Source organism: Triticum aestivum, chromosome 2D, assembly GCF_018294505.1.
Source record: "Triticum aestivum cultivar Chinese Spring chromosome 2D, IWGSC CS RefSeq v2.1, whole genome shotgun sequence".
NCBI classification, from domain to species: Eukaryota; Viridiplantae; Streptophyta; class Magnoliopsida; order Poales; family Poaceae; genus Triticum; species Triticum aestivum.
Window position 1 is genome coordinate 534,529,122 of NC_057799.1, and position 13,366 is coordinate 534,542,487.

Genomic DNA, 13,366 nt, shown 5'->3' on the forward strand with positions numbered 1-13,366 from the left:
TCTTAGTCATTTGCGGATGAGTCAAGTTGTGAAACTTCAATAATATTGGTTACAATACTTTTCTTGAAATAAATTTGGTCTCTACGAGATCTCGTAGAAATCTATATTTGCTTTTTACAACCATGTGACAGTAACAGTGCACGGGCAACCCTAGAAGAATAATGGATTATGACATGTCTATTTTCACACGAGAGAAAAAGCTACGAGCATGAGCATAGCCTCACAACAGAAGAAGAAATACTGCATGAATCAACACGCAATCCCAGAAAACGACACAGTCAATGTCTCATAGGCAGGCCGCACAGCCAATAAAAGAGAGCATCAGGATAACCAGAGTAAAGCACGTACCATAGGGGGCCTCTGCAGGTGCTGCAACGACCATGGTGTGGCATGGTAGGACGTGCGCTGAATTGAAGGGATCACCTTCAGGAGCACAGTGGGGTGGCCATGGTACATCCATCCTGCCTCAGGGAATCACATAGCATGTTCTGTCATAGCCCTGCAAAACAGAGGAAAGATTACAACTTTTACTAACCTTCTCAAGTGTGTGCATGTAACAAATGTTGGACATAACTAAACACGAAAGAATGAAATGCAACATATGAAAGAATCGAATGCTCATTCCTTTCTCTCTGCTTTTTGCGAGGATCATTACTCTCGGCGTAACAAGGCTAAAACATCATAATAAGAATTAACACCAATGTTCAAACGGTGGATATCCCATGTGAATCTAATTTTTCTTATAAAGCATATGCCAAGTCTGTTGATCCCAGTCCAGCAATTTCACAAGAAGAAGCGAGCACCATACATATTGAGCAACATAAGCTATGAATTGTTTATAGTACATTCCAAAATTAACAGCTTATCATATCTATTGATCTCCAAATCTCACCTATCAGCCAAATTGAAAGAATACATGTCGAATGAAATGTATAAGTGTATGAATGCAACGATTGAACGTTCGTAGATCTTGTAGTCGGGGCTGGATGAATGGGGCTGGCCGTCGAGGCCGGTGGCCGGCTTCATCTAGTCCCGCAGAACATGATCCATACCCAACCACGTTGCCTTCGGACGAGATGCATGGCCAGATCAAAGCTGTGGCCATGGCAGAGAGGCGTAGAGGACGCAAACAACCAATTGGGGTGTGGGAAAGAGGTTGCCTATAACCTTGTGGCTGTAGGCACCCGCATGGAGGACTGGGAGGTGGGATAGCGCCGAATCTTCGCCGGCGGCCGCCGCGGAGAGGGAAGTGCGCCTCCTCTCGTGTTCTTCGTTGAAAAGGTTGTTCTGAGATCGCGAGGGAATTGGGTGGAGGGAGGGAGGGAGGGGCCGCGACGCGCGGCTAGATCCTGCCGACGAGGATTAAGAGTCATTTTACCCTAGCGGCGGCGACGAATAAAACCCTAGCGGCGGCGAGGAATAAACCCTACCGAACGGGATAAAAATCGAACCGAAAATAGCCCTGAAATTTGTACCGAGAATACCCTTGAAATATTTGGGAGGGAAAATCTGATCAGTTCGAAATATTTTTTCTCCCGAAAACGCCCCTCGGGGTCTGATATAATACACGTGACATCAGCGTATTGCATCAGATCTGAATCATCAAATTCGCTCCGACGGACGGTTCATATCATCCGGATGCACTGTAAAATGACCCTATTAATAATAGACCAATGTTTAACAGTCTTTGGTGCAAGAATAGTTCGCAATTATCTACATCACGAACAGTGTCCATTCCGGTGCACTATTACCATCTGGAAGCGAGGAGATTATTCTTCGCACAGTCGATGTCATAATCGCCGACGACATTATCATCATCCTTGTCGTACAAGGTAAAAGAGACGGCATCGCCTGGTTCTTGTTGGATCGGATCCGGCCGACACTCTCTCCTCTCATGTATACATCTCACCAGCTGAAAAGGGTTCCGAGCGAGACAGTTCAGTGCTATCGTCATTCAACTTATAATCATATGTGGCATGAAAAAGCAGGAGCTGATAGTGGTCGTGCTGTCAGTGTTTACATCAACCCGGTAGAGTACAAAACCCGAACTATAGCGGCCATTAGAGGAGGTGGACACTAGTACGAGCTAAGCTTAGCTTACGAGCATGGGGTGGTAGCTGAGCATTTCTCATGTACTGCGTACGTAACAAGGATGCTCGGAGAGCAGGTTGACGATAAAGTTTTTATTCTTTTGATGAACTTAGGTTGACGCTCAAGCTAGCCAGGTTAACACCGGAAATATTCGCAAGAAAAAAACCCCACCGGAAATGTAGCTTTAAAGAAAAAACAGAAATGCATCGAGAATTTCCAGCAATTTCGTACATGGCCGGTTGACATGTTCGGCTCGCTCGGCCTTCATTCCAACAGCCGTGAGCTCATGTTAAGAAAAAACAGCCATGAGCCCGTCAGCCCGTTTAGACGGGCCGGCATGCGTACTCGGCTCGTGGCCTGCTGCCCAAGCGCCCCCAGTGGCCCAGTTCATGACTTGTTGCAGTGACAAACTTGTTAACGCCGAAACCTTTCCCCCATGGCCATGGGCGCAGTGGACTTCGGACGCCGGACGGCGCTGCCCGCCTCGCGTACGTACGCTTGCGTTTCCCAGCACCGGCGGTGCAGTGGCACGGTGGCGCGGGGAACACACGGCGTACTATCGCATTGATGGGCCACCGGATACTCCGCAAGAACAGAGGAAACACGGCCATGTGGGCATGGCAGAGAGTCAAAGCGCGGTGCCGCCGTCCTCCGTCCTCAGCCGCGGGCGATCAAGCGAAATACATGGGAATCGCAACGGCCGTGCAGGTGCACACAGCAGTCCAGCACGTGACCGCGCGCACGCGGCGCCGGGTCGATGGGAGGCAAGGCAGGCTGCTGGACTGACGACGGCCAGTTCCACCGAGCGCGCGGGAGCGGCCGGCGCCTTCCGCGAACTCGCCCTGGACCCTGCTACCATGAACACTGGACATCTGCCATCTGTCATCTTCCTATATAAATGGAACCAACCACCCTACCAGGACTCCAGGAGAGCGTCCATAGGACACAGCTATCACCTTTTGTAGTCGTGTTTCGATCGCCAGGCGATCGATCGATGGTGGTCAACGGCGCGCGCTGCGCCGCGGTGCTATTGCTCGCCTTCGCGGCTGCCCGAGCTGTTCCCGACGTAGATGGTGAGAGCATCATCAAAGCTAGTACTGTACTATTGTCTCAATGCATCTTGATTAGTTGTTAGTTAAATGCGATGTCCGTCTTGCGATCGGCCGTCACTTGGTTAGCTGGTTCGTACGTCTTTGGTCATGTTTGCATACATTTCAGCTACGTGTGTTGCAAAGATGCATAGGAAATACCCTTCTATTGTCTCAGTTTTTCTTTTTTGAACAATCTATTGTCTAAGTTTAATTACCATTCTGTGCTAACCATTGGATGCTACAACTGCAGTCAGCAACCTTTGCCATACAAAATTCACAGTTCGGCCCAAATCCAAAGGGGTCTCATTTTCCCTTCTTTCCTGTATCATGGCCGTCACCTTTCCTAATATCCAAGAATCCGATGAACACTCCAGCTCGTCAATCTTGCTCGATTGTGCTTTTTCCTATGTCAAGCTTCACTAAATCTAATAAAATGTTAGCAAATTTGAAGCTCTAGCTTTGTTCTATGTCAACCTTTTTTTAATCTGACAAAGTCTATAGAAAAATGTGTCAAAGAATTGAATTTGTGCTTCAACCAGTTACTTCAAAAGAACGAACGGATGGAAAGAAGCGCATCTAGGCCTTTTTTAGTCATACGTGAGATCGATGTAGGCACAAATATCTTCTTTTTAATACCGTGTTGAATTAATGCTCCAATTAATGCATCGAAAAGTATGAACTGATAGACAAAGGCGGACAATGTATTTGAATATCAACAACATCAAATTAGTTTCATTATATTCATCGCAAAATATACCATTGTACTATGTTGTATAATACTCCCTCCGACCCATAATAAGTGTCGGTTTGAATTAGTGATGAAGTAGCATATTTTTTTATTTGGAACTGAAGGAGAAGTTGAACAATAGAGTACAACTTGATCTGATTTGGAACTGAGGGAGTACTCTCTAGAAAAATGCTGGCGTTGACTTGTAACTATTTGCACGACATCGTGCAACAGGAATCAAACCAGGGTGCACAAAATTGATTCATATATATGAGTCAACGGGGTGTAAAAAAAAAGTACTGAGTCCTGACATTTCTTGAAAAGTGCCGGCATTGACCTGTTAGAACCAGAGATCAGATCAGGGCTCTGCACACTCACGTGCTGCGTACGAGTGGGTACATATATGGTTCAGATTATTAAGCAGAATGTCAACGCCTGAGATCTACGTGGTACAACCCTAGGTTGACAATTCACTGCCTGACACGTCATGCATGCCAATATGCCATCACTAATTTGTGCGCGCTGCATGCATGCATGCATGCAGGCCCGCTGCTGAACGGCAACTTCGAGTACCCGCCGAACAGGTCCCAGATGAACGGCACGAGGGTGACCGGCGCGCACGCCATCCCCTACTGGAAGGCCACCGGCCCCGTGGAGTACGTCGAGTCCGGGACGGACCGGCCGGGCGAGGGCATGGTCCTGGTGGTGCCGGAGGGCGCGCACGCCGTGCGCCTCGGCAGCGGCGCCTCCGTCCGGCAGCAGCTCAGCGTCACCCGCGGCGCCCGCTACTCCGTCACCTTCAGCGCCGCGCGCACCTGCGGCCAGTCCGAGCGCCTCCGCCTCTCCGTCGTCCCCGTCGACGCCGCCGACGCGCCCGGCCGCGAGCTGCCCATCCAGACCGTGTACAGCGCCAGCGGCTGGGACTCGTACGCCTGGGCCTTCCACGCCGAGCAGGGCGTCGTCACGCTCGTCGTCCACCACGGCGACGACGGCGGCGCGGAGGACCCCGCCTGCGGGCCCCTGGTCGACGCCTTCGCCATCAAGACCCTCCACCCTGCCGCCCAGGCCGCCGGCGGCAACTTGCTGAGGAACGGGGGCTTCGAGGAGGGGCCGTACGTCGTCCCGGGGTCGACGTGCGGGGTGCTGGTGCCGCCCATGGACGAGGGCGCCCTGTCGCCGCTGCCCGGGTGGGTGGTCATGTCCTACTCCAAGGCGGCCAAGTACGTGGACGCGGCGCGCCACGCGGTGCCCGGCGGGTCGCGCGCCGTGGAGCTGGTGGCCGGCGTGGAGGCGGCGCTGGTGCAGGAGGTGGACACCGTGCCGGGGAGCGCGTGCCGGATGGAGTTCTCCGTCGGGGACGCCGGGGACGGGTGCGTGGCGTGCGGGCCGGAGCTGCAGCCCATGCGCGTGGTGGCGGCGGCCACGGGGGCGCAGGGGGCCGCCACCGTGGAGTACCATTCCCGGGGCACGGGCGGGCACGCGCGCGGCGCGCTGGCGTTCACGGCGGAGGGGAGCCGCACGCGGGTGGTGCTGTATAGCTCCAGCTACCACACCATGTCCGACGGCAGCGGCTCGCTCTGCGGGCCCGTCGTCGACGACGTCTCCCTCGTCTGCGCTTAGAAGCCGCCGCCGGCTGCTGCGTCGGCAGCCATGCGCGATTTTTTTAGACATTGCACCATTTCACATTTCTTTCGTTTCTTCTCTTCTGAGGAACATCGTCAATTTTGAACGATTCATACGTCAATTTTGAACGATTCATACAAAGGAATTGGGGACACATAGATCTCAAAGGAATTCTTTCAAATTGTGTCAGTACAAGAGATTATCAAAGTGGCAAAGCTTATAAACGGCTTTATTTGGCAAATTATCTTTACAGGTAAGAATGTGCCAAATCTATCTTGTCTGTAATCAAGTCGTCAATCACCATTGCTCGGTGAAAGAATGCTTTGCCTTGCCATTCCGCGCATCAAGAACAGCGTCCGTTCCGGTGCGTTATTACCACCTGATAGCGAGGAATTATTCTGTACACATCCGAGACCAACGCCGCAGTCGACATTATCATCGTCGTTGTGCTGCATCTTGTCTAGTTTTTCTTCGATTTGAGCTCCGCCACTTTCATCTCCGTGGACTTCATAGCTTCTCCGTATATGCTCACCAGCTGATAAGAGTTCCAGAGCGAGATAAGTCCAGTGGTACCATCTTAAGCTAAGATCCGGAGAAAAGGAAAGGAGGATGAAAGTGCTGTTATTTCTGATCTTATTACCTCCTCAACTTCGCCAGCGGTCATTGTTAATGGCGGTGACATCATAATGCTATCGCCGGCAACCCTAACCAGCATGCCACGCTTCTGGCACTCCTGTCCGAAGATAGCACCAACACCTGAATATGCCATCAGGGAAACAGTTTTGTAAGGATACTTCATGGTTCCAAGATACATATGTATATCCTACATTTTCTGGTTCGATAAACTTCTACTCCCTCCGTCCCATAATATAAGATCATTTTGCAAGCTCAAACAGGACAGGAGGGAGTAGTTTTCTTCCAAACAAAGCATCACTCTGGATTCTATTGCCAAAATTACGGAACATAGTTCGGTTTATAAAAGAAAAAGCAAAGCCAAAAAAGTTTGCACAATATTCAAGTTTAGGCCAATGATAATCATCTAGCACACGAATGCTTCAGTTTAAGTGGTTCCAAGCTATGATTTGACATGCTGAAGGATTCTACTGAAGAATGAGCCCAAGTAATCATTAGTTTATAGTAGTACTTACCCCATTCAGCAGGGAATGGGCTATCTCGTGATTTGTTGTCGGTGAATTCAGTTCCAATTATCAACCCTACACCACGGATCTGCATACAGGAGCATATAGATTATGCATTTGGATAACAAAGGAGTCTCCGTCAAGACAAATAAGAGCAGGGTACCTCCCCAACAATTGGGCTTCCTGCAAAGGCCTTCAATCCTTCCTGGAAGCGTGGAGCAATTTGCTTCACATGATCAGGAATATTCCTTTCCCTGATACCATATAGTTGTGAAAGATTCATAAGGACAAGAAGCAAATAGTGGCAGAGGTAGGGGCTCTGTGTTCTATGGGAAGAACAGTATACCGATAGATTTTCAACGCTTCAATGGCAACAGCACAAGCAACTGGATGGCCAGAGTATGTAAAGCCATGAGCAAATGAACCTGCAATAAAAAGACAGCAACTCAGCGCACATCACATTTGTGAAGCTTACATATCCTTAAAAAAAGGCTAGAGACATGCCAATACAGATATGACAAATTAAGCTCGCGCAATGCCATTCACCTACCTAGCTTATTGCTCTGAGAATCAACCACAGCTGCTATTTCGGGGCTAACAAGAGTTGCTCCAATGGGCACATACGCAGACGAAAGAGCCTGTATTCATGAAATTGGCAGGCTCGGCTGACATCGGATAATTAATATTTACTGATATACTGTTGTGAAAGGATATTCACCTTGGCCAAGGTGACTAAATCTGGCTTGATGTTATACATATCAGATCCGAACATGGTTCCCAACCTTCCAAATGCGGTAATGACCTGAAACACATGATCAGTTAATAACGACTGCATACAGAAGTTTCCTTTGTTCTTGTACTATCTAGTATATATTTTGTTTTGTGTTTGACTTCACATGTGAGTTTAAAGTACCTCATCTACTATGAAAAGGATGTCATACTTCTTAACCACAGCTTGAACCTATAGGCAGACAGGAAAATGAGATAAGATAAACAAAGAAAAGAAGAATTCAAGTACACTATATAGAAGCAACCTAATATATACACTAGTTTTAAGGGTTCATCAGGCAACAATGTTTCTGTGGATTCTGCTAAAAAAGATGTTTCTTGGAACTACTGCAGCATAAGAGAGTGAAGAAGTATTTAGAAAGCTCAGTAAAGTGTAATCTTAGCTTCACTGGAATTTAACAGTGGGGTCAAATAAATGAATTGAAGAGTCCCCTTCCCTAAAATAGTCTATCAAAAGATGTAGCTCAAGTATTTTAAAATCACCTTATCAAAATAGGTCTTTGGAGGAGGGATGACACCACCAGCACCCATGACAGGCTCAGCAATGAACGCAGCAATCTAACAGGAGAAACATACATGAGTCAAGTAGTATACTTGGGACCTATTGCATAAATATAAGTTTGGTGACAAGAAACCTTACTGTTTCTGGTCCTTCCTTGAGGATAAGATCCTCTAAATTTTTGGCAAGTCTTGTTGCAAATTCTTCTTCTGTCTCACCTGTCCCACGCCAAAACAATTTCATTAGTAACAAAAATGCTGCATTGACCATAAAACTAAATTTTGAAATAAAGAGTACCAGGAAGATGGAAGCGCCAGTAGTGAGGGCAGTCTGTGTGCAGAACAAAAGGTGCTGGTAGATCGAACTTCTGGTGCAGAGCAGGAAGACTAAAGATACAGAAGCGGTTAGCAAATTAATTAAGCATCAATAAGAAATGGACTACTAGATTCGTCAAAGTACTATGTAGTAGGTACTGGTAGAAAGAAATATCCACATAACAAGGAAAACACAATTTTTTTAGGCCAATACTCACCCAGTGAGACTAGCTGATATTAATGTTGATCCGTGATATCTGCAATAAATACAACAGTAGTAAGAATGGAACTCAAAGTACCTCTGTATTACATAAAGAATATAACAACGAGACCCCAAGAATATTGAAGTGATGACCCAGCATGGAAATTGATGCCACTGCAAATTACTTACGAATAAAGCAAACCCTATATTTCTTAGTTTGAAGATCAAAGATTGAGAAACTATGTTACTTACGCTTTTGATCGTGCAATAAACTTTTTCTTGTTTGGCCTCCCCAATGCGTTGTTATAATACCATACTAGTTTGACCTGAACAAGTGCATTGTAAATGTGTCAGCAGTGCTGTGAGAACCCAGAAGAGGGAGAACAAAACAAAATCCACATCAGCACAGATAACTAGTGCTTATCACCAAATGACTATGCCATTCAGTATGGCAAATATATCAGCCAAACATATTGAGTGAAATAAACAACTAAGGCTATGGCCATTTCAAAAAAGTGCAAATGGTGAACCAGGGAAACTAGCTACTGCCTACTAGCCTTCTAGAAATGGAACACCCAAAAGGTTTTCTTTTTTGACACGTGGAGGAACCATGTAAATCTCACAATCCACCCTACTGTTTGTGTTTCAGTGCCCCAACTTTTTCCCTGAGAAAAGGTTCCTAGCGATATGTTCTTTAAGGTAAAAAACTACTTACATTTGTTATTTAAATAAAAGCTCATGTCACTTTCTCATACATAACACAATGTAAAACAGTTTTTAGTGATTCTCTGTAGATGCGAATGCCGAATGACGGTAAGGGCAACATATGTCGTATCTATGGTTGCTACCCTTAATGAACAGAGGGTTTGCACGTTATTCCAAAAAAATATTGTTTTACAATACAGTAGAGTAGGAAATGGTCAGTAGTTCCAGTGATCATACATGTGAGTCATTTGCTTCCGAACCGCTATTTGTGAAGAATGCCTTTCCCATTTTGCTTGCAGTAAACATGCTAAGAAGGTCGTCTGCAAGATCCTGAAAGCAACAGGCCGTCTCCATCATCAGTATCCACGAAGTCTGAAAATGATTTTAACAGACCGATAGCCAATAAGGGACGCAGAAATTTACCAATGTTGGTTTGGTTGTACGGTTCCAGAAGGAGTGATAGAAGGGCAACTTGTTTAATTGGTCAGTTGCAGCTTTGACTAATCGAGGCTCACTACCACCTGAAGAAACCATGAATAGTTCATGGGAGATGAATGAAATTAGACTGTATATATTACTCTTAAATGCACAAAAATAAAATGGTGATGCAGGGTATTATCCAAAAGAATGGACAATTCTGTGGTACATAATCACACTCCAAAGATTGTACTTGTACATACCTAAAGCTGTACACCAGAGTCCTGCTAGAGAATCTAGATACTTATTCCCGTTGATGTCATAAACATAAGACCCCTGCATATTCATGTTAACATTGTATAAGGCAAACATAGATACATAGCTCACAACCATAGCATGCAGTATAATGCTAGAATTAGAGAGTCGCAACCTCAGATCTGTCAATAACCAGCGGATGCACATCATTGCTCTGCCATCCAGCTGTGAATGGTGCCAACATGCCATGCCCCTTAAACCTGGAAAGGTTATGCATTCAAAGTCAGCAGTAGCTAGTAGTAAATATATAGAATCAGAACCTGCATACGCCCCAGCGCATAACAGAGTAAAATTATGTGATGATTCCACAAATACAATCATAATAATAAAAGAAAGATGATATACCCATTTTCTTCAGTTGAGTTAGTCTGAGGAGACGACGCTGAACTGAAATGTCTGACCGATGCATCTGACAAGCTCTCTGCATGCCCTTGTAAGCTCCCGGCGCTGGTTAAATACTTCACTAATTTGCTTGCCTGAGAAAGTATAAATCAAGGAAGATGAGATAAATGATCACACATGAGCTTGGAGTCTTTGGCAATGGCAAAACTTGGCAGGTAAGATGTGAAGTCTGAACGGCTGCGAAAGTAGTGGAACAATCATGCCATAGTAATAGTATCTGGATGTCTAACATTGATCATAACAATCACAACTTTTACATGAAAAATAAAATAAATTTGAGGAATGTTTCGACCCCGCCTGAAGAACAGAGCGATTCCCAACCCTCCAACTGTTCATGTAGTACATCTGGTGCACAGAACAGAAGCTAACGGAACGTACGGAGGGAGGAGCGTTAAAGGTAATAACCGAATGGAATCGGGCACAGTAAAACCGTGCACGACAACAATATCCTCAGAAGCATAAAGGTAGATTCCAAAGGCGATGCAGATTCCGGCACAGAACCGCGCGGGCCATCACCGGAGCGGATCGAGAACAAACATGAAATGAAATGAAATCCCCCTTTATATAGAATCTTCAGACCCGAATTTGAATAAGAGGCTAGTACCAATCAGGCGCGCCCTCCGTCTCCGCCCGCCCGCCGAGACGGCCGGGCACCCTCCCTTCCACGACATGATCGCCGCCGGCGTGACGCCCAAATGACGGCGGCGGCGGCGACCCCGCACCATCGTCACACACACACAGAGGCAGGCGCGGCTCGACGGTTGTTGTACCTAGCGCGCGGAAGAGAGGGGAGGGGAGGGGAGGAGGGAGAGGGAGAGGGTGGTGACCTGCGTTGAGGAATTGGATCGGAGCAGGCCGCGCGCAATCATCTCGGCGGCCACACAGGAGGATCAGAGATGGCTGTTTCCGTCGGAGAGGAGAGATACAGAGCGAGAGGCCAAGGGGGAGGGAGAGAGACCTGCGGTGCGGGGCCATGGCATGTCGCTTGTCACGGATTTATTCCGGGGAGGTGGGGAGGGAGACGTAGCCAAGTTTTCCGGAGGCCGGGGGGACGTACGTGGCCGAGTTATCCGAGCGCAGACACACACACAAGAAAAGGAAGATGTGTACGTGCCGTGTGCGGCGTCTTCTTCTCGCATCTTTTGATTTGTCGACATACCACTGTGTGATGTGTCATGTGTGTGTCACTAACCTTAAGATCCAGATCCATATAATAACAAGTAAAGAAGTTATACTAATAATCTCGCTGACACGCGATGTGCTTCGCTGGAGGAAAGTTGGCAGTGTCTGGAAGAGACACGTGCGGCCATTCGGAAATACAGTAGCTCCCTAACTCCGACGGGGTTTGGGTCCGTGTCCGCTTTTTCATTTGGGTCTGCGAGTGCGCCCAACGATAGGCAGACCCATTTTCGACATGTATGCCCTGACATTTTATCAAACACGTAGCAGGCAGGGCAAGGGAGCTCGCAGCGCGCGGCGAGGCCGATGGGCGAGCTCAAACCCCACGGCGGGGGCGGCACGGCGAGCATGGTGCCGCGAGCGCGAGGCCAGGCGTGGCCGGGCGCTACCGGGATCGGGCGCGGCGAGGCCTGGCGCTGCCAGGCGTGGCGGGGCCTGGCCTGGCGCGCGACCAGGAGGGACGGGGCGGCGTGGGGGACGGCGGTGGTGGGGGTGTGGTGGCGACCAGCAGCGATGCAGGTGACCAGGTCGGGCCGGGCACGCGAGCTGCTGCTGTGCGCGGGGAGCGGGCACGGCCGGGGGAAGCGAGGACCGCGGCCGGGCGCGGCGAAGCACGGGCAGGAGCTCGACGAGGTCGGCCGTGGCAGGGCGAGCGCGGGGGGAGGCGGCGCGGGCGAGGCGAGGCCGTGACGAGCGAGGGGCAGGGCGAGCGGCGGCGTGGGGAGGCGAGGCCGAGGGCAAGCGCGGGGGAGGCAAGGCCGGCGTCGTCCTATGCGGTAGCTGCGGCGTCGGCTTGCAGCTAGCTAGCACACGCGACAGACAGCTCGGCCGACGGCTAGCTAGCACGGGTGCGGCTCCGACGAGTAGGCGCGGATGGACGGCAGCGCGTGTGCTCCGGCAAGGAGGCATGGTGGACGGCAACGTGGATGCTGTGCGGTGGGCGGAGGGGTGGGATAAGAAAGAGAAAAATGAGGAGAGAGATGGGATGAGACAGATCGATGGATGGCAAGTGGGCCAAGAGCCACATGCAACCAGACAGGGGGGGCGAAGAGGGCACAAAGAACGTCCGCTTTGTGTCCGCTTTTGACCTAAATTTGTCTAGATTTGAGCCTGGAATGGGTCCGAGCGGACACTAAACGGACAGTAGGCGAATGTTATGTCCGTTTGGGTCGCCCCGTTAAGCTGAGTTTTGTGTCCGAATGATTCAAACGGATAAAATGGGTCACCCCATTGAAGTTGCTCTAATGTAACGCGAAATGGAGGGAGTAGTAAGTAAATACTCTGCCTGCTCTGGCCATCCTGATTATCCTACTAGCTAGTTGATGGCTCGGTTGGTGTGGTGCTTGATACGCATCCCAGGAGCGCCGCGACGGCTACTTCGTCGATTCAATTGCATTAGTAGGTAGGATAAAATGAGACCTTTAATCCAGAGGCCGTTTGCCCCCATTTATGGGAGAGCTTTCTTCTGAAGCTTAAAAAGGAGACGCTGCGAGGGTGCGATTGCAGGCCCACGTCCGGCGATGGGACAACAGCGACCTCTAGAGTGGAGTGGTTCCACCTCCAGCGGAAAAGAGTCACGGCTGCAACTGTCAATTGCACGTCAGCACTTTAAAGCCACAGCCACATGCGGTGCAAGCCCTCTCCGGAAAAAGAGGTAATAGCACCATGAGTCCTGGGACTTATTGATGTGATGATCTAGTCCAAAAGTTGAAAAAACAAACTATTGCATACTATAACTTGCATCCAATGTGTAAATTTGGTCCTAGCCAATCAGACGACGACAAGTGAAGCCAAGTCAGCACAACCCACTCCATCCGGTCAGCGCTGCACTTTTTGCAATTACCCCTGACCTTAGCACAAATAAACCCGCACT

General features: G+C 48.9%; 2 protein-coding genes across 3 annotated transcripts; one reads left to right on the plus strand and one right to left on the minus strand.

The window, feature by feature from the left end:
- The first annotated feature begins 3,085 nt into the window (after positions 1 to 3,085).
- LOC123055895 (uncharacterized) lies at positions 3,086 to 5,764 on the plus strand. Its single transcript, XM_044479710.1, has 2 exons — positions 3,086 to 3,164; positions 4,454 to 5,764. The coding sequence occupies exons 1-2, from the start codon at positions 3,086 to 3,088 to the stop codon at positions 5,527 to 5,529; spliced, it is 1,155 nt and encodes a 384-aa protein (XP_044335645.1). The 3' UTR covers positions 5,530 to 5,764.
- On the minus strand, positions 5,691 to 11,390 carry LOC123054284 (gamma-aminobutyrate transaminase 1, mitochondrial). Of its 2 annotated transcripts, XM_044478018.1 has the most exons (19): positions 11,142 to 11,390; positions 10,258 to 10,388; positions 10,028 to 10,112; positions 9,861 to 9,933; positions 9,604 to 9,701; positions 9,418 to 9,510; positions 8,728 to 8,801; positions 8,492 to 8,530; positions 8,257 to 8,345; positions 8,101 to 8,177; positions 7,944 to 8,018; positions 7,585 to 7,632; positions 7,390 to 7,473; positions 7,222 to 7,309; positions 7,018 to 7,096; positions 6,835 to 6,925; positions 6,681 to 6,759; positions 6,173 to 6,288; positions 5,691 to 6,067 (listed from the first exon to the last, which is right to left on the minus strand). In XM_044478018.1, the coding sequence occupies exons 1-19, from the start codon at positions 11,181 to 11,183 to the stop codon at positions 5,993 to 5,995; spliced, it is 1,536 nt and encodes a 511-aa protein (XP_044333953.1). In that variant the 5' UTR covers positions 11,184 to 11,390; the 3' UTR covers positions 5,691 to 5,992. The 2 variants fall into 2 exon arrangements, with proteins under 2 accessions (XP_044333953.1, XP_044333952.1); XM_044478017.1 differs by having other exon boundaries at positions 9,861 to 10,112.
- Between the last annotated feature and the right edge of the window lie 1,976 nt (positions 11,391 to 13,366).